Below are 27,143 nucleotides of genomic sequence, written 5' to 3'. Positions count from 1 at the left end.
GAGACTCCCATGCACCAAAGGAGCAAGGGGGAAAGGAGTTCTGGCAGCAGGAGAACTGAGCAAGCCCAAATTTGTGTCTCCTGGACAGTTTTTGCTTTTTTTGTGGAGTATCCACATCTGGAAAGAAGATCCTAAATTTAGGATTTTCCACCACAGAACTTGCGTCCCCTTCTGTCCTCCTCGCCAGCCCTGCTGTGCCCTCCGTGCTCCCACACTCTGTGGAGATGGATTTTGTGCCTTCCCTGCCTCGGTTTCCCCCTGCCCTTCCCCACCACCTTAAACCTCCTGCACACCCCCCAGATTTCGGCACTAATTACAACAACTCTGCTGACAGACAGGGCGGTGTGCGGAGGGAAGGCGAGGATTAATATAGCCGAGGATATAAGAAATTAATTACTTTCAGGCAGACAATGTTGGCACCTCCAGTCAGCCTGATTTATTTCCACGGCTGCTCTATTTTTGGCCAACCCAGAATGTTTGACTAAATATAAGACAACAAGGAGCTGGAATGGGTGGAGGAGCCGCTGCTAAATCCACAACCCCGAGAGGCTGAAACCCCCACGGCTGCCGGTCCCGGTGTCTCGGGCTCGAGGAGGAGCAGGAGGAGCCGCAGGAGGGAGCTCCCCTGACTGGCGTGCGAGGCGGGGATCGCCGTGCGTGTGTTTGTGTGTTTGTGCTCTCCGTGCGCGGCTCTGCCCGGGCCAGCGGGGCCGAGCGGGCTCCCGATCCCGGGGCTGCGGCGGGGAGGAGCCAGCGCCGCACGGAGCCGAGCGCCGGCAGCGCTCCCGCACCGCGCCGGGTCCCGCACCGCGCCCGCACCGCCCCCGGCACCGCTCCGACTGCCCCTGCTCCGCTACCGGCACCGGCACCGCTCCAATTCCCCCGGTACCGGCACCGGCACCGCTCCAATTCCCTCGCTACCGGCACCGGCACCGCTCCAATTTCCCCGGCACCGCTCCAACTGCCCCCTGCTCGGCACCGGCACCGCTCCCCCTCCCCCGGCACCGGGACCGCTCCAACCGTTTTCCTGCTCCGACACCAGCACCGGCTCCTCTCGCGTGCTCCGGCACCGCTCCAACCCTCTCCTGCTCCGGTACCGGCTCCGGCATCCGCCCCGCTCCGGTGCCGGCACCGCTCCAGCCGCTCTCCGGTGCCGGTCCCGCTCCGGTGCCGGCCCCGCTCCGCTCGCAGCCCGGCCCCGTTCCCGGAGCGGCCCCTGCTCAGCCCGCAGCACCGCCCCTGCTCTGCCCCGCAGGAAGGAGGAAGGGACACGGCAGGAGGGAAATAGACCTGCTCGGCGGCCGGTGAGTGCCGGGGTGACCCCGCCGCGGGCCGGGGACCCTGCCGGTTCCCCAGCCCCTCTGGGGACCCTGCCCGCTCTCCCAGCCCCTCCGGGAGCCCTGCCCGTCCCCCCAGCCCCTCTGGGGACCCTGCCCGCTCCCCCAGCCCTTCTGGGGTCCCTTCCCGTCCCCCCAGCCCCTCCGGGAGCCCTGCCCGCTCCCCCAGCCCCTCTGGGGACCACCACCGCTGCCTTTGGGGCTGGCGGGGCACAAAGTGCGAGGGGAGGGGAGAGTTGGAGTTGGAGGGACGGAGAGGGAGGGTTCAGCTCGGTACGGTTTGTGGCTTGGTGCTCCCTGGTGAGGGAGATTCCTGCGCGTGTTTGGTCCTAAATCTGTTTCAGGGAGCTCAGGTCAAGCCCAGTATTGGATTTTGATGGGCATCCCTGGGTGGGTCCCGCTGTGAGGGGTCTGGGGGGATTCTTTCAGTGTGGAAGTGCCCGGGGGTGATACCCAGGGTCTGTCCGGTGGGTCCCTGGCTCGGGAGGGAGCCCTGCCCCGGGCTGGCAGCTCGGCATTCCCCTGGCGCTGCAGTTTTTGGCGGCTGTCACAATCAGCTGCATCTCTCCAGCGCTGCCTGTTGCTGTGACAAGTTCCCGGGGGTGTGCCCCAGAATGTGTCCCCCTCTTTGTCCCCAGACAGCCCCTTGGGAGCTGCCCTCCGTGCCAGGGCAGCCTGAAAAGCTTTAACAGCCTCATCTCTCGGTGAAAACAAGCTGGGCTGAGCGTGTTGGCACAATGGTGGCATCAGCTCTGAGAGGAAGAAAAAATCAGGGTCAGGCCTGGGGCTGCTGGCGCTGGGTTTTGTGCTGTGCATCAAGGAAAGCAGCAGTGCAATGTGATGTGTGCTGGGCTTGGAGAAGGTGCCTGAAGGGGGAAAAGCTTTGAACAAGCATCAGGCAGAAAGTTGGAGCCTCTGGATGAGGTTTGTGAAAGGGCAAGAGCCGTCAAACAGGGCCCTGCAAGGAACTGGGATTAATTAATTCCCTCCTCGGTGGTGTGGGGCAGATTTGGGGTGTGGATCTGGGATGTACCAACACGTGGGGCTGAGATGTGGTCAGTGCAAGCAGAGTCCTGTTCTCCAGCCTCACGAGGCTGTGACAGCGCCTGTGGGGCAGGGGAGAGGTCGGGAACAGCAGTTCCCATGATCCTGAAGAGATTCCCTCCAGGAATCTGGCCATGGGTAATGGACATGGTGGCAGCAGGCACACACAGGTGGCACAGAAATCTCAGTGCATTTGTGGTGTGGAGCATCCTTTCCTCCCTAGAAAAAGGTGGGAGGGATGTCCAAGAGTCCCAGAAGGAAGAGGCAGGAATAGGAAGGCACCTGGCCCGCCCCATCCATGGAATTTCCTCAGTGTGTGAGGCACCCAGCTCAGAGTTTGCTGATTTCCAGGCTCTCTGTCACGCCAGAAGATTTCTGAGCAAGTTTTGGTGTCCGTGCTCTAGGCAGGGCTCGCAGATTTGGTCCCAAGTTCCCAGGCTTACTCACTCACTCATGCTGGAAAATATCAGTACCACGTCCAAATGGGAGCAGTTAATGAATGAGTAGTGGAACAGCCTCGCCAGAAATCCTGGGAGTTCCTCCTCTCCCATCCTGCTGGGATAGAGAGAAAGAGAGAAAAAAATTACAACTAATCAGGGCTCTGGAGATCTCCCCCTGTCCATGGCCTTGCCACGGATTCTGCCTGGCCTTGGCCACGTCACCACCGTGTCCCCACGTCTGAGTTCCCCCATCTGGTAACTCCTGACCTTGCTTTGTTCTCAGGGCTTTGCTCCCTGAGCTCTGCAGAGCCTGGGATGCTGGCAGGGATGGGAAGCACTGAATCCTCATCTCCATGCCATGGAGGCCCCTTTCACTGAGGCAGCTCTTTGTGGAGCCCTGAATGGACCCTTCAGAGAGGCTGTGCTGGTGACAGAGTGACAGAGGGAAGGGATGGTGTCACACATTGCTAGTTACAGGTGGCTGAAGTGCAGCTGGCTGCTTTTTATTGGCTTCCAAATGAGCTGCTTTAAATCTTGAGCTGCTGCCTCTCGTGCGCATTCCTTGCCAGTGTCACTTGTCCCCTGGGGACAGGCTGGGGTGCACAGGGTGCTGCAGGGGACAGTTTTTGCCTTCCCCCACTGGCACTGGACCCAGAGCAGGCAGATGGGAGCAGCTGCATTTTGCACAGGGGTAAAACACAGAGGCAAAATGGCTCAGGGTGCTACAGGGAGCTCAGCTGAGTTTTGATCTCCAAAATCCATGAGGATTCTTCCATTTTCCCTGTCCCACCAGCTGGTCAGGCAGAACCCTGGGTGTCCACTCACCACGTGCATTAAAATATCCACGTTGCAGTTTCTACTGAGACCATCATCCCCTCGGTCCGGCCTTCTGAGAGAAATGAATGTTTGGTCAATGCCTGTAAACCCTGGGACATTCCTCTGGCTTGCACAGAGCTGAGGTTTGGGCCAGGAGGGCTGAGAATCTCCAGAAAAGCTGGGATCTGTTTGTTTGGAGTCATGTCCAAGAAGAGTAAGAGTTTCCAAAAGGGCTTAGGCTCAGTAGGAGCCTCCCAGATTCTCCTTCCATCCTCAGGGAAATCGAGGCAGCTTCTTCAGGCAGCAGGGCAGGGGAGCTTGGCTCAGCTCAGAGGAGATCCCAAGCCTGGAGCGAGTTCTGCTCTAATTCATGTGCTGACACCCCAAAAGCTCAGCTCAGCTGGGCTGGGTTTGCCTCTGTGCAGGCAGGGAAGCGATGAGAGGGCTCTGTTGGAGAAGGGCTTTTGCTGGCAGTGAACCCTGTCCAGGCAGAGCTTTGCCCTGCCGGGTTTGCTTTCCTCTAAATCCACTGGCTCCTGCTGTTTGTCCAGGAAACCTGATGGCAGGAAGCAGCCTGTTGATGGATGTGGCCCAGATCCCAATCTGGTGAACAATTAACTTTGCAGAGTAATCAGCCCGAGCATCTTTTGCCCTCTCCCAACCTCCCAGCCCAGCGTTCCTTCCAAGGCAGCAGCGTTTTGCCCACAGCCAGTGCTGCTCATCTGCTGCTTGTTTGCTCAGTCGCTCCCAATCTCTGGCTCCTATCTCTTGTCTGGCTGGAAGAGAAACTGCTGCTGGGATGATTTTCGAGGCACGGAGCAGTGTGGGAAGCCCTGGCACAGAGGGCTGGGGTTCATCTGTGCTGCTGCCACCGCTGTCACCTCTCATCTGTCTGCTCGTCCTTCACCTCCCTCCCTCCACGCAGCTCCTTCCAAGCCCAGCCTCAGACCTTTCCCTTTCCTCCTGCTTTTCCCTGCTCTTTTAGGGATGAGCTCCAAGCCACCACAGGATTTTCCCAGCCGCATTCCCCACCGGGAATTGCCCACATCTCTTCCTGATCCCTGCTGGAGGTCTGGGTGTTCCTTCCCACACCTGAGCAGGGGCTCTGGGTGCGGAGTGCAGCTCCAGGGGGAGGCAGGACCTGCGGGGATGCAGCTCGGGAAGCAGGAGGATGCTCCAGGCACTCGCTCCAGCGAGCTGGATCCCGCTGCCAGCACCAGCAATTCCACTTTTGGTTGTGGCTTTTGTTTTCTGCCACCCCAGGGGTGCTGGGGGCAGGAATAACTTGGGAAGTGTTCAGAGGGGGGTGTCTGAGCTGCTGTTTGCAAGGATTGCTGCTTTTTGGGATCCAGGAGCACTCAGATGGGACATTTCGGGGATCTCAGCTGGGTTTGTTTCCTTTTCCTCGCCCTGTGTGGGTTCAAACCAGGGACAATTCCTCGTTTGTCACCGTGACCCCTCCATCCCTGGGGCCTGCAGGCACTGCCACAACAAAAATCACAAACTGAGTGGCAAATTCCCAATCCAGAGCTGTCAGAGCTCGGTCCCTGTCACCTCTGCTGGGACACCTGGGTCACCTGAGCTGCTGCTGAGGTGCAGAGAGGGGGAAAACAGGAGGGAGTGGGGTTGGAATCGCTGCCCTTTCCTGAGTGCCTGGGAAGGGAGAGCTCCTGTGGGCTGCTAATGAGGACACTCCAGTTAATGGCATTTTCAGTTCGTTATTTTGTTAGTTTTTAATTTTTTCATGTTTTCCCTTATTAATTTTATTGGTGACACCCAAAAGTTCCACCCTTGCACCGCCCTTGTCATCTTCATTTATCAGCTGAGAAACTGAGGCACGGAGTTTATTCCTGGGGTTGGGAAAATCCCATCACTGGCAGCTCTGGATCTCAGCCCTGAGGCCTAAAACTCTCTCCAGGATGTGTTGGTCTGAATCAAACAGCTCCTGTCTCGCTGTGCTCTGGGTTTTATGAATTTAATTCATCTTTTGGGCACCTTCTCAGTGTTTTTATTATTGAAGCCTCTCCATGAACCCTCTCCCTCTCTTCCTTCCCCATCTCTGAAATCCTCAGCCATTTCCTTTAAAACAACCCAAATTTTCCCAGCTGCAGTGGGGCAGGGCACTGGCTTTGAGCAGTTTTCTGAGGTGATTTTGCCTTGAATCGTTCCATTTAAAAGGAGAGGCTGCTGAAGCCAACCATAAACACTGAAACCCCCAAAGAAATCAAAATGTGCCTTTTTTGGGAAGCAGGAAAACATTCCCAGCGTTCCTTATATTTCTGCTCTGTCTCCATTTTTATTTTAATGGTTTATTTTCTATTAATTATTCAGGTAGCATTTATGTGCTGGTCACTCAGGGGCTGGGATTCCTGATTCTGGGGGGATTTATCCTCAAAACACCCCCAGCTTTTCCCTCTCTCCTGTTGCTCCCAGCACTTCCCACTCTTGGAGCCGTGGCTTTTTTTAGTTGCTAAATCTGACAAGGTTTGTGAGCAGGAGCCTCGATTCTGCACTCGAGAACACGCACAGGAATATAAATTCAGCATTTTGAGAGGTTTTTTTCCTGCATTCCAGCATGGAACATCACCTGGAGCTTGGATTTATGCCATCTATGACTGGAATTATTGGGTGGAAAACCTTTTAGGCTGGTGGTTTATGGGCCAAGCCTGTGCTGGAGCAAATGTAGATCCAGAGGGACTTTCAGGAGATCTCAGAAACTGAGGATCCAGCCCTGATCCAGTAGATCCGTGATCCATAAACAACAGAACCAAGGAAATGGTCTTGGTGTGTCTGGGGACTGTGAGGAGGAGGAGGAGGAGGCAGAACTGGAGGTTTTGGTTATACCCAGACTGTGTCTGGTCCAAATTAAAATGCAAGGAGAGTCTCTGTGTGCCCAAACCGAATTGAACAAATCAGCCAACGCACCCCACACCCTGCCTGCCACATCCTCTGCCTGAGCAGGGGCTCCCAAAGGCCTGGGGAGAGCAGGAGCAGCAGGAGCTGTCCCATTGCTGTCCCATCATTGTCCCATTCCTGTCCCATCTCTGTCCCATCTCTGTCCCATCGCTGTCCCATCATTGTCCCATTCCTGTCCCATCTCTGTCCCATCATTGTCCCATCTCTGTCCCATCTCTGTCCCATCATTGTGCCATTCCTGTCCCATCATTGTCCCATTCCTGTCCCATCTCTGTCCCATTGCTGTCCCATCATTGTCCCATCTCTGTGCCATCATTATCCTGTTGTTATCCCATCACTGCCCCATCTCTGTCCCATATTGTCCCATGCTGTCCTTCACTGCCCCATCACTGTTCCATCACTGCCTCATCTCTGTCCCCTCACTGCCCCATTGTTATCCCATCACTGCTCCACCTCTGTCCCATCACTGCTCCATCACTGTCCCATCTCTGTCCTGTCACTGTCCCATGCTCTCCCATCCACTGCTCCATCTCTGTCCCGTCCCTGCTCCATCACTGTCCCATTGTTATCCCATTTCTGTCCCATGCTGTCCCACCTCTGTCCTGTCACTGTCCCATCGCTCCCATGGGTGCCCTGTCCCTGCAGAGCCTGACTGGGATCTTCTGGGTTCCCCCAAATTCCCCATCCAGGGATGGGCAGAGCCATTTCCTCAGAAAAGTGCCTGGAAAAGGCTCAATTGGGGCATTTTAATTCCAGGCAAACACAGCAGAGCATCCGAGGGGGAAGGAGCATTTTAATAAATTACCATTAGCCGCACATGTGCTGTTTAAGCGTTTAATCCCTCCCAATCCCCCCTGATTAATGATTAATTGTGCCACTAATTACGCTATCATAGCGTGGCAGGCCCAGCCTGCAGCAGGCACAGGCAGCCACACCAGTGCTGAACCACATCACAACTGGGAGCACTGGGAGGCCCTGCTGAGAGAGCCTGGGCCAAAATCCCTCCTCTATTCAAACCTCAGGGTTATAATCCTGCCTTATCTCCAGCTTTCCTTATCAGCTGGGAGGCAGGAGAGGAGGAATGGATGCACTTGGAACGGCCCTGCTCGGTGCCATCCCTTTTTTAGTGTGGATTTTCCTCCACTCCTGTGAAAACCACATGGAAATTCCTTTATGTTTTGATTTGGAGTGAGGGGAAAAGCACAATATTTGAATTTATTTTCATTATTTTCTGCTGCTGATGCCTCTTTTTTGCTCAGAAGGCTGCAGTGTCCAAGCCTCTCCTCTCCCTGACAGAGTCTAAGGCCCTGCTCGGTGTCATCCCTTTATCACTCCTGTGAAAACCACATGGCAATTCCTCTATGTTTTCATTTGGAGTGGGGGAAAAAGCACAATATTTGAATTTATTTCCATTATTTTTATGTTTCTGATGCCTCTTTAATGCACAGCAGGCTGCAGTGTCCAAGGCCCTGTTCAGTGTCATCCCTTTTTTATTCTGCATTTTCCTCCACTCCTGTGAAAACCACATGGAAATTCCTTTATGTTTTGATTTGGAGTGAGGGGAAAAGCACAATATTTGAATTTATTTTCATTATTTTCTGCTGCTGATCCCTGTTTTATGCACAGCAGGCTGCAGGCCAGTACCTCTCCCTGACAGTGCCCAAGGCCCTGCTTGGTGCCATCCCTTTTTTCCTCCACTCCTGTGAAAACCACATGGAAATACTTCTATGTTTTCATTTGGAGTGAGGGGAAAAGCACAATATTTGAATTTATTTCCGTTATTTTTACATTTTTGATCCCTCTTTAATGCACAGCAGGCTGCAGGCCAGCACCTCTCCCTGACAGTGCCCAAGGCCCTGCTCGGTGCCATCCCTTTTTTAGTGTGGATTTTCCTCCATTCCTGTGAAAACCACATGGAAATTCCTTTATGTTTTGATTTGGAGTGAGGGGAAAAGCACAATATTTGAATTTATTTCTGTTATTTTCCTGTCAAAACCACATGGAAATTCATCTGTGTTTTGATTTGGAGTGGGGGGAAAAGCACAATATTTGAATTTATTTCTGTTATTTTCCTGTCAAAACCACATGGAAATCCTGTGAAAACCACATGGAAATACTTCTATGTTTTCATTTGGAGTGAGGGGAAAAGCACAATATATGAATTTATTTCCATTATTTTTACATTTTTAATCCCTGTTTTATGCACAGCAGGCTGCAGGCCAGCACCTCTCCCTGACAGTGCCCAAGGCCCTGCTCGGTGCCATCCCTTTTTTAGTGTGGATTTTCCTCCACTCCTGTGAAAACCACATGGAAATTCCTTTATGTTTTGATTTGGAGTGAGGGGAAAAGCACAATATTTGAATTTATTTCTGTTATTTTCCTGTGAAATCCACATGGAAATTCATCTGTGTTTTGATTTGGAGTGGGGGGAAAAGCACAGTATATGAATTTATTTCCATTTTTTTCCGCTTCTGACGCCTTTTTTACACAAGGCCTGAGGGCCCAGACATGACTTTTCCTGGGGAGATCCCTCTCTTTCCCTCTGTTATCTCGCTCTGGGCTCTGTTATCTCTCCAAGGCTTGAGCAGGAACCAGCCTGGCTTGTCAAGGACAGCAGGGCTTCCTCCCCCAGTGAGGTTTTTATAGCAGAGAGAAGCTGGGTTTGGAGTGAAGTGAAAAAAAATGTTTTAAAATAAAATATTAAAATATTATTAAATAAATAATATAAAATATAACATTTAATAATATTAACTAATATTAACATTAATAATATTTATTTTTAAATATATTAAATATATTTAATAAACTGTAGAAATAAAAAATGATAAAAATATAATATACAAAGAAATTAATATAAAAATATAATAAAAGTATTAAAATATTAAAAGGCAAATTCATTATTTTCAACCCCACCAATGTATCTGCTTTGTCTACAAGTGACACCACAGCTTTGAGGACACGGGGCTGGCCTTGGCGGGGTGGCACAGATGGCATTTACAGTTTAACGAGGAGCAAGGTTTATCCAAACACTCCGTGCTCACCTGGGCTCCCAGACAGGCCTGAAACGTTTCCTCCCAGGAAAGGGATCAGAGCTTGCACTGAGGCAGGAATAATCTGTTTATTGCACTTGGGATCTCTCTATTCTGTTGCCTTTTTCTTAACTTGGAAGTCAAATTGGAGATAATTTTAATAAGGAGGTAACATAAAACTGGATTTTTATTTGAAGGTTTTCAGGGGCAGTTATGGAAAAATGTTTGGAAAAGTTTAATTTTTTAGGAGAAAAGTTTAGTATTTATTTTTATAGGTTTTAGGAAATTAGCTCAGTGGGACAGAAACTCCTGATCCCCAGCTGGGGCAAGGGCTGGGATTGTTGGAATACCAGGCTCTTTCTTGCTCCAAGGTCAGGGCTAATAAAACTCAGGAAACATTATTTTTGAAGTCTCACTCTTCAGAGTCAGAGTTCCAGCATGGGATGATCCCTTCCCTCACCTGGGAACAGCAGAGATTCCTGATCCCCAGCTGGGGCAAGGACTGGGATGATCCCTTCCCTCATTGGGGAAGCAGAGCCAGGTCAGGAGGATCTCACAGACCCCCCAGATCCTATAGACCCCCCAGACCCCACAGATCCCCCAGACTCCACAGACCCCACAGATCCTATAGACCCCTCAGATCTCACAGATCCCCCAGACCCCACAGATCCCCCAGATCCTATAGACCCCGCAGATCTCACAGATCCCCCAGACCCCACAGATCCCACATCTCACCCAGCTGGGGCTCTGAGATCATCAGGATGAGGAAGGGTCAGGATGAAAGGTTTTGCAGGATTTCCCTTTCAAGGAGAGAGAGAGATCCAAAAATAATTATATTTATATATTTATTTAAATAAAAATAATACTGATCACAGCTCCTGCTGTGCTTGGAAACCCTCTGGTCCCTCAAACGTTGGCTCCTCCTCGCCCCTCTCCCTGTGGCTGCTTTTCCTTCCCATCCGAGGGGAAAATATGGGATATTCCCACATACAGCACAGGGCCCTCCAAGGATGGGTGCAGGGCTGGTTTAAGGTTTAATCCCAGCTTAGTGCAGTCAGGGCAGGAGCCTGGCAGGGTTTGCTCCTTCCCTCCCAACCACGTGACCCTCGCAGGGCTTTAAATAAATCAGATTTCCAGGGGGTTTTGTGCCTTTAATGCCAAACTGTGGCACTGCTGCTCCAGAGCTTTGTCCTGGGGGAAGCCCAGGCCATGGCTGGGACTGGGAGTGACAGGAGTGGGGACAGGAGCACCTTCCCCTCTCATTCCATCCCTGCTCTGCAGGAAGATCTGTTCCAGGGTGGTTTGGGGTGGTTTAGGAGCAGTGGCAGCTCCGAGGAGCTGCTGGAGCAGAGCTGGCATCCTGCTGGGAGAGGAGGGAGCTTTAATCCCATGTGAAATCTTTCCAGCTCTTCCTCCAGGATGTGGAAATCCAGGTGTCTCCAGGCTGTGGAGCGAAACAGGCAGAGATTTCAGGTTTTTTTCCAAGTCCTTTTGTCAAGACAAAACATTTCCAGTCTCTTCGAAAACCCATGGCAAAGAGCCAGGCTCTTAATTGCTCCGAGTGCTCATGGTGCTGCTGCTGCTCCACAGAAACGTGGGGTTTTGTTTAGATTCCAGCTGTTTTGTGGGGCTTTTTTCCCTGGGAAATTTAATCCTGTCCAAGGCCTTTGAGGCCAGGATCCCTCTGGAAAGGCTTTTCCCAAGGATCTGCCTTCCCCTTCTTCTCTGCACCCTTTGTGTGCTGCTCTTTGTCCTCCTCCTTTCCCATGTGCCAGAGGTGGCTGCATTTCTCAAATTCCACGGGGCTATCTGGTGTCCAGGATGTCATTCCTGGTGCTTTAAATATCTTTTGGGAAAAGGGAGCTGGGCTGGGATCCCTGTGCTCAGCTGTCCCTGAGATTTCCCACTGCCGGCCCTTCAGGCAGTGCAGGGCACCTGCTGATCCAGGGGCTGTGAGTCCCTGAGTGCAGGGATCCTCAGAATCCTCGGAATTATGTCTGAGGGAGAAATTCCTGCTCAGAGTTTTGCTGATATTTCCCACTGCTGGCCCTTGGGCAGTGCAGGGCACCTGCTGATCCAGGGGCTGTGAATCCCTGAGTGCAGGGATCCTCAGAATCCTCAGAATTGTCAGAATCCTCAGAATTATGTCCGAGGGAGAAATTCCTGCTCAGAGTTTTGCTGACATTTCCCACTTCCAGCCCTTCTGGAGCAAACCAGCAGTGCAGGGCACCTGCTGATCCGGGGCTGTGAATCCCTGAGTGCAGAGATCCTCAGAATCCTCAGAATTGTGTCCGAGGGAGAAATTCCGGCTCAGAGTTTTGCTGACATGTCCCACTGCTGGCCCTTCAGCAGTGCAGAGCATCTGCTGATCCGGGGGCTGTGAGTTCCTGAGTGCAGGGATCCTCAGAATCCTCGGAATTCTCAAAATCCTCAGAATTGTGTCTGAGGGAGAGAAGCCTGCTCAGAGTTTTGCTGACATGTCCCACTGCTGGCCCTTCAGGCAGTGCAGAGCATCTGCTGATCCAGGGGCTGTGAATCCCTGAGTGCAGGGATCCTCAGAATCCTCAGAATTATGTCTGAGGGAGAAATTCCTGCTCAGAGTTTTGCTGACATTTCCCACTTCCAGCCCTTCTGGAGCAAACCAGCAGTGCAGGGCACCTGCTGATCCGGGGCTGTGAATCCCTGAGTGCAGAGATCCTCAGAATGCTCAGAATTGTGTCCGAGGGAGAAATTCCTGCTCAGAGTTTTGCTGACATGTCCCACTGCTGGCCCTTCAGCAGTGCAGAGCATCTGCTGATCCGGGGGCTGTGAGTTCCTGAGTGCAGGGATCCTCAGAATCCTCAGAATCCTCAGAATGCAGGCTGCTCCCACCCTGGGGATGCTGCACGTACCAGGGAAGCGCTGACACGACCCCGGCAGGGTGGGGACAATGCGAGCCCTGAGCTCCCCCAGCCCTGGGCTGGCCAGACTGGCCAGCAGTGGCCCCATTGTTGCTGCAGCTGAGCACTGGCCACTTCTCCCAGGTTAGGGAATAAATGCCCAGTGTTCTGAGCTGCTGGAATAATGGCTGGCATTGGGATGCCTCGCTCAGAGCTGCCCTGAGCTCACCAGGAGCCGAGGGAGAGCTGAGGGCACAGAGAAAGGCAAAATATCCCAGGGCAGAACAAAGGTCCTTTGTGTGCTCCCGTTACTGGGCTCCTTGTCAGCTCCAAAGCAGAGTAGGAATGTGGACCCAGCACAGGGCTTCCCTTCCCTCCCATCCCTGCAGCCAGCACAGGTTGGAATCCCATCCCTGGGAGTGGCCAAGGGCAGCTTGGAGCAGCCTGGGATGGTGGAAGATGTCCCTGCTGATGGAGATGGGATGAGCTCTAAGATCCCTGCCCATGGAAACGGGATGAGCTCTAAGATCCCTGCCCATGGAAACGGGATGAGCTCTAAGATCCCTGTCCATGGAGATGGGATGGGCCCTATGATCCCTGCCCATGGAGATGGGATGGGCTCTAAAATCCCTATCCACGGAGATGGGATGGGCTCTAAGATCCCTGTCCATGGAAATGGGATGGGGTCTAAGGTCCCTGCTTATGGAAATGGGATGGGCACCCCCCAGGTTCCTCCACCACTCCAGATTTCCTCTGCAGGACTGCACTGAGGTCCTCAGAAATGTGGAAAAGGGGATGGGAGTGACTCCGGGCTGCTCTGGGGACTCAAAGAACTGCACCCCTTCTGCTGAGAAGATCAAAAGCCAGAGGAGGGCACTCCACAACTCCCCTGATTTTAAACAGATCAATGCAATGTTGAATAACTTATAATAAGAGGATTCTCAGGAATATGACTTAATAGTTTACAAAACCAAAATGAATATTATTAAGCTAAATTAACAAGGAATAGAAAAGCATTTGAGACTTAATCACAAAAGATAAAGTAACAGAAATTATTTTACTTGATTAAATGAATGCATTTTTGCTTAATGAGTTAATAGTTCAATCTCCTCTGGCTTTTGATCTTCTCAGCAGAAGGGGTGCAGTTCTTTGAGTCCCCAGAGCAGCCCGGAGTCACTCCCATCCCCTTTTCCACATTTCTGAGGACCTCAGTGCAGTCCTGCAGAGGAAATCCGGAGTGGAGGAGGAACCTGGGGGTGCTGAGCTCCTGTCTGCCCAGGAATGTGCAGCACAGAGAGGATGGAATCTCTCCCACCCCAGGCAGCTTCTCCCTCCTCCTCCTCCGTGCTGGAGCTCAGGGGAAGCTCAGCGGGACCTGGCTGGCCCTGGGGAGCCTCTGCTGCCCCTGGCTCTGTGTCCAGGCCATGTGGGGAGGGGCACGTCCTGGCAGAACCAGAGGACACAGCCTCAATAAGGTCTCTTCCAACCTGGAGATTTTGTGAATTCCAGCGAGGTTGGTTGGGCCCTGCAGCCACACACAGCATTGCAGGATTGCCGTGTTTGCTGAGCAAATAAAAGCTCTGCGAGGAGCAGAATTCCCCATTTCTCCGGGCCTTGCAGGAGTGAATCGATGCCACCTCACAGCCAGGAGCACCGAGAGCTGAATGGGCCTTTTCAGTTTGCCTTGTAAACACAACTAGTAATCTCCCCGGGGATTAAAAAATAAATAAATAAACAAACAAAAACCGGTTTAGAAGAAGCAAACTTTTCCTCTCTTTCGGCTGGGAAATGGGGGCAGGAATCTGGTAAAAGGGTAAGGAAAAATACAGAGAATTGATCATTTTTGAGAGGCAATAATTAGTGCTGGAAAGCTTTGCTTCCAAAGCCTGCTGGAGGAGGGAGGGGACAGTTTCACACTCTGGTGATGCCTAAAATACCTGGCTCAGGAATTCCAGAGCAGGGAAGCTGTAGAAACGCAGGAGAGATCCATTCCCGGGGGGAACAGTTCACCGAGGAGCTGTAAAGGTGATTTCCGGACACAGCCTTGAGGGCAGCGTTTAAAGGATCGTTAATTCCTTGTCTGGCTCCCGTGAGGATCTTTCCCGCTGGGATTCACCTTTGGGGCTCTTTGAAGTGTTTCAGCCGGGTATTTATCTCCACCCCACTTCCAGTAAATGCAGATCACTCGCCCTGCTGGCTTTAATCCTGGCTTTTGGCCGGGTTCCAAGCCGGGTGATTTCATTTTTTTGCCCGTTGATGCCTAAATTCCTCATTGCCGTGCGAAATTGCTCCTTCCCTTCGTGTCCCGCCGTGCAACGTCATGTTCCTGCCTGCTGTTAATTATCCAGCTCTGCATCCCCGGCAGCATCCAGGGATTGCTGTAATTGTTCCTGCCAGGCTGTAAAACCAAAAGTGATGTCATCGCTTTGCTTAACAAGTGGCACTTTCCCTCCGAAAGTCAATAAACGCCACCGCTTCCTTTAGGACACTGTGGGGGGGGGAAAAAATCCCAACAAAATTAAACAAAATTAAACACAACAAAAGGCGGTCGCTAGGAGTTCTTCCTTTGAAACCCGTGCCGGGGACAGCAGCTGTAAAAAGGGATTTCTTTCTCCCACAAGGAATGCGGCTGGAGGGTGGGTGAAGCTCCTGGAACCCCGGGGAGCTGAGGGGCACCCCACATTGCCCGGCCCGACCCTGAATTCCCCCTGGAACCCCACATTTCCTGCCCCAGCCTGACCCCACATTCCCCCTGGCACCAAGGTTGTGGGTGCTTTGCTTGCAGCAAATTCCAGCTTTGGGATCCTGTATCCACATGGGACAGGGCGAGTTCCTGTCGGGGAAGGAGCTGAGGGCAGAGGACAAGGACAATCCCATAAATCCCCAATCACAATCCCATAAATCCCAGCTTTGGGATCCTGTGTCCACATGGGACAGGGTGAATTCCTGTCAGGGAAGGAGCCGAGGGCTGAGGACAAGAACAGTCCCATAAATCTCAGCTCACAATCCCATAAATCCCAGCTTTGGGATCCTGTATCCATATGGGACAGGGCAAATTCCTGTTGGGGAAGGAGAATTCCTCTTGGTGAGGAGCTGAGGGCTGAGGACAAGCACAATCCCATAAATCCCAGCTCACAATCCCGTAAATCCCAGCTTTGGGGTCCTGTATCCGAATGGGACAGGGTGAATTCCTGCTGGGGAGGAACCAAGGGCTGAGGACAAGCACAATCCCATAAATCCCAGCTTTAATGTGAACTCCCAGCAGCAGATCCCATTCAGGTCCAGGTGTAGCTGGAAAAATGAGCCCGGGGAGGCGAGGCCAGGAGCAGGGAGCAGCTCGGGCGTGGCAGGAGAGGCTGCAGCGAGCCCGGGGCTATTTTTACCCCTCTCTCAGTTCCTCTCCTCTCCCAGGTTTATATTTAGCAGCCTGGAGCTGCTGGCATTCCTGCAGGAAGCAAAGGGGGGAAGGATCTGCATTTGTGGAGCAGTTTTGTGTCAGTGAGAAGCTGATTCCCTGATTCCATACACAGCTTTTTAGGGAGGGGAAGGGAGATGGAGACACCACTTCTCCTTATTTTCCTCATTCACTCGAGTGTCTTTCCTGTTCCCTGCATCTTTCCTGACCCAGATTTGATCCTGACCAAAGGATCTAAGGAGGTTATGGATCGGCTCGGTGGGGGATGATCAAAGTTTTGCCAGATTGCTCAGCCAAACACCTTCCCAAGATCCCAGAATCCTGCTTGATGTCCTGCTCATCCCATTCCAGTCCCTGCCAGGCTGGGGCTTTGTCCCCAGTGCAGGACCAGGAGCTGGATTCACTTCTGGATCTCCTAAATATCCTCTGGAACCCAGAGCATCCCCGGTGCCACCTCTTCGCTGTGCCCGAGCACGTTCCTGCAGCGCTGGGAAAACATTCCAATGTCTGAGGCTGGAATGGAGCTGCCTCAAACCCTCCTGCCTCCCTTCCCACCCCCGGCAAACCCCCCCAGCCCCGAGTCCAGGCGAGGCCGAGCCTTCAGCCTCGGGAACTGGCGGCGTGGAAGGTGCGAGCTGCGCGGGGGCGGCCGCTGCGTGGGAATTGCCGGGATTCAGGTGAATTCCCGGAGTTTTCAGGGGATTCACCCACTGCAGGGTGCCGTGCCTCACCGCAGAGCCTGGCAGGCGCCCAAGCGGAGTGTTTGTATTGCTGACGGATAATCTTCTGAGCTTTCAGATGCAGGCACGCCGGGCCGGGTGTTGCCGTTGTCCTGGCGACGGGGATGCGGTATGGGATCAGTCTGGAACGTGCGATCGCCTTGGGCCGGGCTGATAAACCTGGGAGGGGGCTGGGGGGGCTCTGGGGACAGCCAGGGAAGAGCTGGAGTGGGGACACCCAGGAGGAAGGGGCTGAGCCGCTCTGGGGATCCGGGATATGCGGGAAAGAGCCGCTCCCTGTGGGGAGAAAAACATCCTTGAAAAGTTTTGGGGTCTGTTTGGTACCAAGGGGTGATCATGCTCTTCAGATTGGGTTGGGGAGTGAGAGCAGTGTGCTGATAAGGCTGGGAGGGGGCTGAGGGGCTCTGGGGACAGCCAGTGGGAAGGAGCCGAGCTGCTCCAGGGGTCTGCAGGCAAGAGTTACTCCCTGTGGGGGAAAAAATCATCTCTGAGAAGTTTTGGGGTCTGATTGGTACTAAGGGGTGATTGAGATCTGCAGATTGGGTTGGGGGCTGAGAGCAGTGTTAGAGTCCAGGGTGGTGCTGATAAGCCTGGGAGGGGGCTGGGGGGCTCTGGGGACAGCCAGGGAAGAGCTGGAGTGGGGACACTCAGGAGGAAGGGGCTGAGCTGCTCCAGGGGTCTGGGAGAAGGCACAGGATGGGCCAGAAAGGGCCGTTCCCTGTGGGGGAAAAATCATCCCTGAGAAGTTTGGGGGTCTGATTGTGCTCTTCAGATTGGGCTGGGGGCTGACAGCAGCCTTAAAAGTCCAGAGCTGTTCATGGAAAATCCCCTGGCAGGGAGGTTGGAGTGTCCAGAGGATGAGGGATGAAGGAGGAGCATCCTCACACTGCTGGGATTGGGAAGAGGAGAGGGACAGACCCAAACCTCCTGAGGCTGGAGTGGCAGAGCTGTGGCTGGCTGGGGGTGGGACACTGATGTCCCATCCCTGGCAGTGTCCAAGGCCAGGTTGGACGGGGTCTGCAGCAGCCTGGGACAGTGGAAGGTGTCCCTGCCCAGGGGGTGGCATGAGATGAATCCCAAGGTCCCTCCAACCCAAACCGGTCTGGGATTCTGGGATTTTGTGTCTGTAAATCTAAGGAGTGCTGGATCCATGCTGGATCCGTGCTGGGCAGGAGGAATTGCAGCGGGGCTGGAGCCCAAACCCAGCCCAGGCACAGGCAGCACTTCCAGCCTGATCCCGGCCCCGCTGAGCCTGGCAAGAGCCAAAGCAGGAAAGGCAAAGCCGCCTCCAGGGCGAGCTGAGCTCCCCGCTGGCCCCGCGGCTGCTCAGCCCCAGCCCCAGCCCCGAGGGTTTTCTTCCTTTAAGGGTTTTATTGCCTTAATCTGATCTGCGGTTAAGGCGATTCTGACGCCCAGCAGGAAGAGGCACCGGGAGCTGGGATGGAGCTGGGATGGAGCTGGGACCGAGCTGGGGTGGAGCTGGGATGGAGCTGGGATCTCGGAGCATCTCCCGGGGCTGGGACTCGGGGGATCCCCCCTGCCCGTGCTGCACCCACTCAGCACTTCGCTGCTGGCTCAGGAAGTCTTTGTTGCAAGGGCAAAGCCGAGGCCAGTGGGGGTAGAGGAGTCTCCTTTTCCAGTGAGAAACGCGAGACTGAGTCTTTTCCATTGCTGTTTTGTCTTTTTCTTGCTTTCCTTCTGTTTTCACCGTGCTTTCTCCCCTGTCCAGGCATTCCTGGAGTTTCCAAGGATGCCATACGGCACAGCCTGTGATTGAGTGTGCACAGCCCTGCTCTGGGCTCAAAAAAACCCCCACCCTTCCTGCACCTCCTGACCAAAGCCAGCTCTTAAAACCACGAGGAACCCAATTTCTGTGGCTCCTCTTCTGCTCTGACCCAGAGAAGGGATGTCCCCAGGGAGCCCTGGGGGAAAAATTCATGTCAGGACATTGCCAACCCCACAGAGCAGCAGCTGTGGGGTAGAAACTGGGGTCAGGATGCTGCCACCCCAAAGAACAGCAGCTGTGGGGTGAAAGTTGGGGTCAGGATGCTGCCAACCCCAAAAACCAGGAGCTGTGGGGCTGGGGTCCCATCCCGGTGTTGTCCAGCCCTCTGAGCCTGCTGTCCCCTTCCCCACAGGGCTCTGCCGTCCCTGGCAGCACGAGGCAAGATGAACAAGATGAAAAACTTCAAGAGGAGGTTTTCACTCTCGGTGCCGCGCACGGAGACCATCGAGGAGTCTCTGACGGAGTTCACGGAGCAGTTCAACCAGCTCAACAACCAGAGGAACGAAGGTGAGGAGCCCCTGGCTGCCTGCTCAGGCCCACCTGGGGTGGGTGAGAGCCTCTCCAGCCCTCCCCCGGGCACTCTGGGGTGTGTGGAAGTGTTCCCTTGTTCTCTGGGGGTGAATAACACCTCGGCATTAAAGCGGCAGAGAGACTTATCCTTCACCAGGAAAGCCGGATGGGGAGGGAAGGGAATTTGCACAAAATGGGGAGCTGTGGTTAAGGTGGAGTGCAGGAAAGAGTGGGATCTCCCCCTGCGTCCCCAAAAGAGGGGGTGACCCCTGTGGGGGCTCCAGGCTGATGTTCCCAAAGCCAAAGGGGCCGTTCTGTCCTGGACGGCACCCGGGGCTCGCTGGGGCTGCCTTTGCCCCTCCCTGCACGTTGGTTTTCAGCACACAGGGAGATGAGGGGTTAAACCCAAAGCAGGCACATCCCCTGTGCCAACACAGCCCCGGAGCACGGAGCCCAGGGCGATGAGGGGTTAAACCCAAAGCAGGCACATCCCCTGTGCCAACACAGCCCCGGAGCACGGAGCCCAGGGCGATGAGGGGTTAAACCCAAAGCAGGCACATCCCCTGTGCCAACACAGCCCCGGAGCACGGAGCCCAGGGCGATGAGGGGTTAAACCCAAACCAGGCATATCCCCCGTGCCAACACAGCCCGGAGCAGGGCCCAGGGAGATGAGGGGTTAAACCCAAAGCAGGCACATCCCCTGTGCCAACACAGCCCGGAGCAGGCTGGGGCAGGCTCGGGGATGCTGCAGGCGCTGGGAGCAGCCCGGCCAGGGCAGCCGTGCTCGGGCAGGCCGAGCTGAGCTTGGGCAGAGCCTGGGGAGCTGGGCTGAGCTTGGGCAGGGCTTGAGCAGAGCCCGGGGAGCTGGGCTGGGCTTGAGGAGCTGGGCAGAGCTTGGGCAGAACGTGGGGAGCCGGGCAGAGCTCTCAGAGAGCTGGGCAAGCCGGGCAGAGCCAGGCTGGGCTCAGGGAGCCGGGCAGAGCCGGGCTGGGCTCAGGGAGCCGGGCAGAGCCGGGCTGGGCTCAGGGAGCCGGGCAGAGCCGGGCTGGGCTCCTGCCAGCTGTGCCGCAGCCCTTGCCGTGCCCTCAGCTCCCGTTCGGGCTCTGTTTGCCCTCTCTGAAGGGGGCTGAGCCCTGGTGGCAGTGCCTGGCACCGGCGCTGCCCGGCGGGGAGGGCCCGGCCGTGCCAGCCAGGCTGCCCGAGGATGCTGGAAGCTCCTCCAGAGCCGCCTTCCCTCCCTCCCTCCCTCCCCAGGCTCTTCCTCATCTCTGCAGACACCCCAGCAGCACCCCGGGGCTCCTGCCTCACTCCCACACGCCTGCAGCCCTCAGTGAGAGCGGTAATTAGACCTGAGCAGTTAATTAGCCGTGCAGGAGCTGTGGGGATAAAATGGGGCAGGGCTGAGGAAGTCCTGGGCACTGCTGTGGGATCTGGGCTCCTTATCTCCTCTGCAAACCCCAGAGGTGATTTTTATTCTGCTTTAATGAGACATCTCAAGCTCTTCCTTTGCCCTTGGGTGGCAAAAGGGTCGAGCAGGGTCTGCCAGCCCCCCTGGGCTCGTGGGCTTGGTGCTGAGGTAGCCAGGGGAGAACAGGAGCAGTGTGAGCCTGTGGCCAGGCCCAGGGCTGGCTCCATCACCGAGATGTGCACCAGCCTCTCACAGGGCTCGTGGGCAGTCCCGAGCTGAGTTTGGATCTCTCCAGGGGCTTGGGGCCCGTTTTCCAGCGGGAGAACCAAAGAGAAGAGGGGAAAAGTGACTTTGGTGCAGCTGTGGGGAGCAGAGCTGAGCCTGCAGCTGCTCCTGTGCTGCTCCTCTGCCTCAAACAGCTTTGCTTTTCCCTTCCTTCAGCATCTCTGGGGCTGTCCCTGGGCTCCCTGTGTCCCCACGGTCCAGAGCCCATCCTGGTGAACACCCACTCAGGTGAACACTGCTCCAGAGATGCCAGCAAGGATCAACACTCAGCTCTCCTTTCCTCACCTCCTGGGGCTCCTCAGGGAATTGCCTGGAGTTCCTTTTCCTTCCAGCCTCAGAAATCCCTGGCTCCCAGCGTTCCCAGGCTGCAGATCCCAAACTTTGGTGGCTCTGAGTGCCTGGACCCATCCCTGGGCAGCAGGAGGAGGCCAGGCCTCCTCAGGAATCACAAAATCAGGGAATGGTTTGGCTTGGAAGGGACCCCAAAGCTGCTCCCGTTGCAGTGAGCACAGTTCCACCATCCCAGGCTGCTCCAGAGCTGCTCTGGCTCCTGTGAGGGGACAAGCAGGGGACAAAGCTGCCCCACCTGGTGAGAAATCCCAGCCCTGCCTCCCCATCCCGTCATTCTCACAACCTCACCCCCAGAGATGCTGATAAAAGGAGGGAAAACAGCTTGGGTTTGTTTTTTATTTTTTCCAGGCTGGAAAATCAAACAGCTTTCCAGCCTGGACACATCCTGTCACCAGCAATGTCACCTTGGTGGAGCCTGAGTCTGATTTTACGGAGGGATCAGGGCTTGGTGGCTTTGATAAGAGCTGGGGGCGTCCAGCAGCAGCCCCCAAACACCTACAGCCTGTTCTGCCCTCCCAGACCACCCAAAATTCAGTGTCTGGGCTGGAAAGGGATAGACCAGAGCCAGCTCTGACCTGGGGAGCACCAAACCCTGAAGCAATGATGATGAGGGGGAGGAAGGAGGATGAAGAACCCGAGCTCAGAGCCTGGAGAGGAGAGCTCACACTCAGCAAAGGAATGAGAGTTGGAAGGCAGGCAGGCAGAGGAGGGTCCTGGCCCCTTTCCTTGGGAGATCAAAGCTGGTTTTGGCAGAGGAGGAGTTTAAGTGTATTTATAAAAGGGCTGCCTGTGGCTGCTTTCCTTCTCTTTGATATGGCAGCAGCCTCCTTCTGTTCTGTGTCAGGGCTCCCCGGAATTCGTGTGGAATGAATTCTGCCCGCCCACAGCTCCACCCTGAGCTCCCTGCAAGGTCCTGCAAGGTCCTGCCAGCTCACAGCTCCACCCTGAGCTCCCTGCAAGGTCCTGCCAGCTCACAGCTCCACCCTGAGCTCCCTGCAAGGTCCTGCCAGCTCCTGCCAGCTCACAGCTCCACCCTGAGCTCCCTGCAAGGTCCTGCAAGGTCCTGCCAGCTCACAGCTCCACCCTGAGCTCCCTGCAAGGTCCTGCGAGGTCCTGCAAGCTCACAGCTCCACCCTGAGCTCCCTGCAAGGTCCTGCAAGCTCACAACCCCACTGCTTTCCTTCTCTTTGATATGGCAGCAGCCTCCTTCTGTTCTGTGTCAGGGCTCCCCGGAATTCGTGTGGAATGAATTCTGCCCGCCCACAGCTCCACCCTGAGCTCCCTGCAAGGTCCTGCAAGGTCCTGCCAGCTCACAGCTCCACCATGAGCTCCCTGCAAGGTCCTGCACACTCACAGCTCCACCCTGAGCTCCCTGCAAGGTCCTGCAAGGTCCTGCCAGCTCACAGCTCCACCCTGAGCTCCCTGCAAGGTCCTGCAAGCTCACAGCTCCACCCTGAGCTCCCTGCAGGGTCCTGCAAGCTCACAGCCTCACACTGAGCTCCCTGCAAGCTCACAGCCTCACACTGAGCTTCCTGCAAGCTCACAGCCTCACACTGAGCTCCCTGCAAGGTCCTGCAAGCTCACAACCTCACACTGAGCTCCCTACAAGGTCCTGCCAGCTCACAGCTTCACCCCGAGCTCCCTGCAGGGTCCTGCAAGCCCCGGGGGCAGCTCCAGCCCTTTGGGATTGGGAATCTCCCGGTGGCAGGGCAGGGCAGGGAGGGCTGGGCTGGCACATCCCCGCCCCAGGGCAGCCCAGACCCCTCTCCCCTCACCTCTGCCAGCTTTCTGTGAATTTTTACCTCCTTTCCTCATTATTTTGTTAGGAAACATCCACTTGTTAGGGAAATTCATCCACAACGATCAGAGATGTATGTCCAAAGAAGAGACAGAGGAGTGCTTTGACTTTATTCCAATAAAGGGAGAGGCCATGGGGCATTCCCGGGGGTCTCTGCCATTTTTGGAGGATGCAGCCTCCTTTTTATCCCAATTTCCCTCTCTCTTTCCCCATTTCTGAGGTACTTGAGAGATTCAGACTTCCCGAAACACCTGATACCAGAGATTTCCCTCTAATGTACAACCCTCCCTTTTAGTTTTTAATTCTTATGGAATTTAGGGTTTTTTCCCCGTTGTCTCTTACATCTTTCAATGTCCAGTTTCATTTATCATCAAACCTAAAGTTTATTTGTAAAAGCAAGTATCTTTTTCCATTCATCAATCCGTGGAATCCTTCCCATTGTTTATTTCTCAGTGCTGATTTTATCTACCAGCACACCCACAGCTTGTTTGGAAAGACAAATCCTCCATTCCTCTCACACTGGAGTGTCCGGGTTGTGGATTTATCTCTGATTTTACATCAAATATGACAAAGAGTTTGTCTCTGATCCACTGGAGTCAGAGCTGCTGGCTTGCAGGTTGCACCTTCTACCCAGCTTTGGTTTTGTTTCACCTGTGGGAACAGCACAAATTCACCCAAAATTACATTTCCAGGGTGTTACTCAGGCTCCGTCCAGTCAGACCTTAAATGTCCTTTGCTTTCCTTGATTGCAATTCGCTCGGCAAACGAGGAAGTTAAAAAGATTCGGTCCGGTTGAATTAATCCACATTATTCTCATACCTGTGGTTAATTCAGGGGACGTTTCCTGATTGCTGCTGTAAAAACAGATGGAGGGAGAGGGACGGGGAGCAGAGGAGGGGTTTTACTGTGTGCCCAAAAGCCCTGGCGCCGTTTCAGCCCCTCTCAACCCCCCTGGCACGGAGGGAGGTGAGGGCTGGGCAGCCCCCAGCTCCGTGCCCGTGGCACAAACCCATGGCATTGCCAGGTCACTTGCCTGCCACCTCTCATCCGTCAGCCGAGCAAAGCGCAGCCAGGTCCCAGCCCTGCTCAGCGCCCCGTGAAAATCAGCCCTGCCTCCCTCCGTGCCGCTCCTCAGCCGTGAGATCATCCCCGGAGCCCGGATTGTCGCCTGAGCCCCGGGGACAGGGCAGGGACAGGGCAGGGACAGGGCAGGGCTCAGCCTGGCGCGCTCCCGGGGGACTTGCACTGCTCCCCTCGCTCCGGGGAACGTCTGCAGGGATTTCTGGGGATTTTTGGGGTTTTTGGAGCATGGCTGCAAAGCTGGGAGAAGGGAGGGATGGGCTGCTCCGTCCTGCTTGATCCTTTTCTCCCCCAGTGCTCCATCCTGGCTCCCAGCACGCCCAGTTTGGTGCTGCCTCCTCGGGAGCAGCCCCTGGCATCATCCTGTTAAAAACGGGACAGGACTCCTGGTACTAAAGCGATTTCAGCATTTCCTGACGCCCCAGGAATCCAGAGCAGAACGCAGAATTCCCTGTGGACATAGAGAAGGAAGAAGAGATTCCCCCATCCCCGGAGCATCCCTGCCCTGCCCTCCCTCCTCGGCGCTCCTGCCACCCCTCCCGCAGCTCACTCTGCTTTCCTTTCGTCCCCAGACCTGGCTCAGGGACACCTGCAGCTGGCACAGCTGGGCAGGGAGGTGGCAGCTGACGGCAGCCCGGTGTCCCCGCCGGAGGGACACGGCCGGTCGCCGGTGGCCGCCGTGCGCTACCGCAACCACGGCCAGCGCCGCTGCTCCATGGAGGCAAGTGCCGGGGGACCTGGGGACAGCGGGGTGTCACCTCCCGCTGGCTGGCTGCGGCTTGGGACGTGGCAGTGTCACACACGGGCCCTGACATGCTGTGACTCCCGCGGGGCGCTGGCCGTGTGCCACCACCCCCTTCCCTTGAGTGGCACTGTGGTGGTTGTGCGGGTTCCAGGACGAGGGAAGAGATGAATCTGAGTGCATATTCTTAGAAGGCTGATATTATATTATATTATATTATATTATATTATATTATATTATATTATATTATATTTATTATATTAATTATATTATATTAATTATATTATATTACATTAATTATATTACATTAATTATATTATATTATATTACATTATATAATAGTATATTATATCATATTACATTACATTACATTATATTATATGAAATATTAAATTATATGAAATTATATTATATGAAATTATATTATATCATATGAAATTATATTATATCATATGAAATTACGTTATATTATATGACTTCACATTATATTATATGAAGTTATATACTAGAACTATACTAAACTATAAGGAAAAGATACATCAGAAGGCTAGAAAAAAATGAATAATAAAAACCCGTGACTGACCAGCGAGTCCAGCACGGCTGGCTTTGATTGGTCATTAAGTAAAAACAATTCACATGGAACCAAACGCGCACCTGCCACATTCCAAAGCAGCAAAACTGGAGAAGCAAATCGGACAATTATTATTTACATTTTTCTCTGAGGCTTCTCAGCTTCCCAGGAGAAGAATCCTGGGCAAAGAGGATTTTTCCATATTGGTGTTACCAATACTGGGACGGGGCGTGCCTTGGCTTGTCTGTCCCCTGCAGCTGAACCAAACAGTGGCAGCCGTGGTGTTTCGCCCCAGAGACACTTTGGCTAGCTGTGGCTCACAGCTGGAAGTGTGGAGACAAGCCCAGGCGTGCCAGAGCTCCGGGATGGAGCTTCCTCTGGTCGAGGGTCGCTCCTCAGGCTCCCTGTGCCGGGGAAGCTTTAGGGCGATGGTGGAGGAAGGAGTCGGTTCTGATGGAGGGTTTCAATCCAGAGTTTTTATTTTGGGCCACAGGCATCTGAATCCAGCAACTCCTCCAACAGAACTGCCCGGGCACGTGGTGTCCTTGCCCTTTTTACCTGGGGGAGAGGGAAGGGATAGGGAGCCACCAGCCAGGTGGGAGAGGAGGGCTCAGGGACAAAGGACACCTGGATGCCCTGGGGGGCATCTTTGGAATCTGCCCAATTCCCTTCTAGAATTCCAGGATTGACAGACAGTGCTCGGCAGGGGTCAGGGGGGGGAGAGGAGAGGTGATTGACACACCTGGGAGGGAAACTTCAGGGGAGAAACCCGGGGTTCTGGGGTAAACCATGAAATCACACTGCAACATTCCCAGAAAATATCATGCCGACATGGCACTGCCCGCTCTCTTCCCCCCGAAAGTCCTCGTGTCAGCGCCCTGTGCTCTGTCCCCTCCCTGCAGGACGTCAGCAAGCGCCTCTCGCTGCCCATGGACATCCGGCTGCCCCCCGAGTTCCTGCAGAAGCTGCAGATGGAGAGCCTGGAGCTGCCCAAGCCCCTGAGCAGGATGTCCCGCCGGGCCTCCCTCGTAAGTGGCACCGAGCAGAGGGGGCAGTGCCAGGCACGGCATCCCCCGCGTGTCCCGCTGTGCCAGCTCCTCCAGGTGCCACTGAGGTCCCCTCGTGTCCCTGCCCCTTCCCAGCCCTGCCTGCACAGCCCCAGCAGCGCCGGGAGCAGCTGAGGGAGCTGGGAAGGTTTTGGAGAGTCCTGAGGGAGCTGGGAAGGGTTTGGAGAGTCCTGAGGGAGCTGGGAAGGGGCTCAGCCTGGAGCAAAGGAGGCTCAGGGGGAATTTGTGGCTCTGCACAACTCCCTGCCAGGAGGGGACAGCCGGGGGGGATTTGGGATCTTATCCCAGGGAACAGGGACAGGAGGAGAGGGAACGGCCTCAGGCTGGGCTGGGGAGGCTCAGGTTGGACATCAGCAGGAATTCCTCATGGAAAGGGCTGGAAGGGGCTGCCCAGGGGGGTTTGGAGTGCCCATCCCTGGAGGTGGCACTGAGTGCTCAGGGTGGGGATTGGGCAGAGCTGGGACTCGATGATCCCACCGGGATTTTCCACCCTCAGCAATCCCACAGTTCTGAGATCTGCATCCCTTCCCCTGCACCTGCTGGGCCATTCCCACCTTCTCCCTCCCCTGTGCACACCTGGCCGCCCTCTCAGCCTGGCTCCTTCCCAAAGCAGGAGAGGGAAACCCTCCTGCAGCTCAGCCGAAATGCAAATGTGGATAAATAATGAATCAGCCTTGGCTCCAGTGGTGGCATTTCCCTTCCTTTGCTGCAGCAGCAGAAATAGGAGCAAAAACACTGTGTACAACAGAGCAGGAGAAAAATCTCCATGTGCAGACACCAGGTGTGCCCAGAGGTGCCCAGGTACCTCAGCCAGGCCTCAGGAGGCATTTTGGGACCCAAGGTGCCCTTTCAGAGGAGGGAAGGGGGAAGGAGAGCTGGAATTTACCTGCCTGTGCTGTCTGATCAATAAAACAAAGCCAGGGCGATGT

At 54.7% G+C, this 27,143-nt stretch overlaps 1 protein-coding gene across 2 annotated transcripts in view; it reads left to right on the top strand.

Moving 5' to 3' along the window:
* Window positions 1–526: 526 nt before the first annotated feature.
* Window positions 527–27,143, top strand: part of CDK18 (cyclin dependent kinase 18) — a 32,945-nt gene continuing 6,328 nt past the window's right edge. The window contains exons 1-5 of one of the 2 annotated variants that reach the window (XM_041470517.1): window positions 527–653; window positions 1,256–1,304; window positions 18,755–18,909; window positions 24,407–24,555; window positions 26,050–26,175. In XM_041470517.1, coding sequence (XP_041326451.1) covers window positions 18,786–18,909; window positions 24,407–24,555; window positions 26,050–26,175 — 399 coding nt within the window. In that variant the 5' untranslated portion in view covers window positions 527–653; window positions 1,256–1,304; window positions 18,755–18,785. Of the gene's footprint in view, window positions 654–1,255; window positions 1,305–18,754; window positions 18,910–24,406; window positions 24,556–26,049; window positions 26,176–27,143 lie in introns of those variants that run through there. The other variant, XM_041470518.1, reaches the window with a different exon arrangement.

This window comes from Pyrgilauda ruficollis, unplaced genomic scaffold (assembly GCF_017590135.1).
Source record: "Pyrgilauda ruficollis isolate IOZ18807 unplaced genomic scaffold, ASM1759013v1 scaffold247, whole genome shotgun sequence".
NCBI lineage: Eukaryota > Metazoa > Chordata > Aves > Passeriformes > Passeridae > Pyrgilauda > Pyrgilauda ruficollis.
Note: the sequence above shows the minus strand (reverse complement) of the source record. Positions and strands in the feature narration are given on the sequence as shown.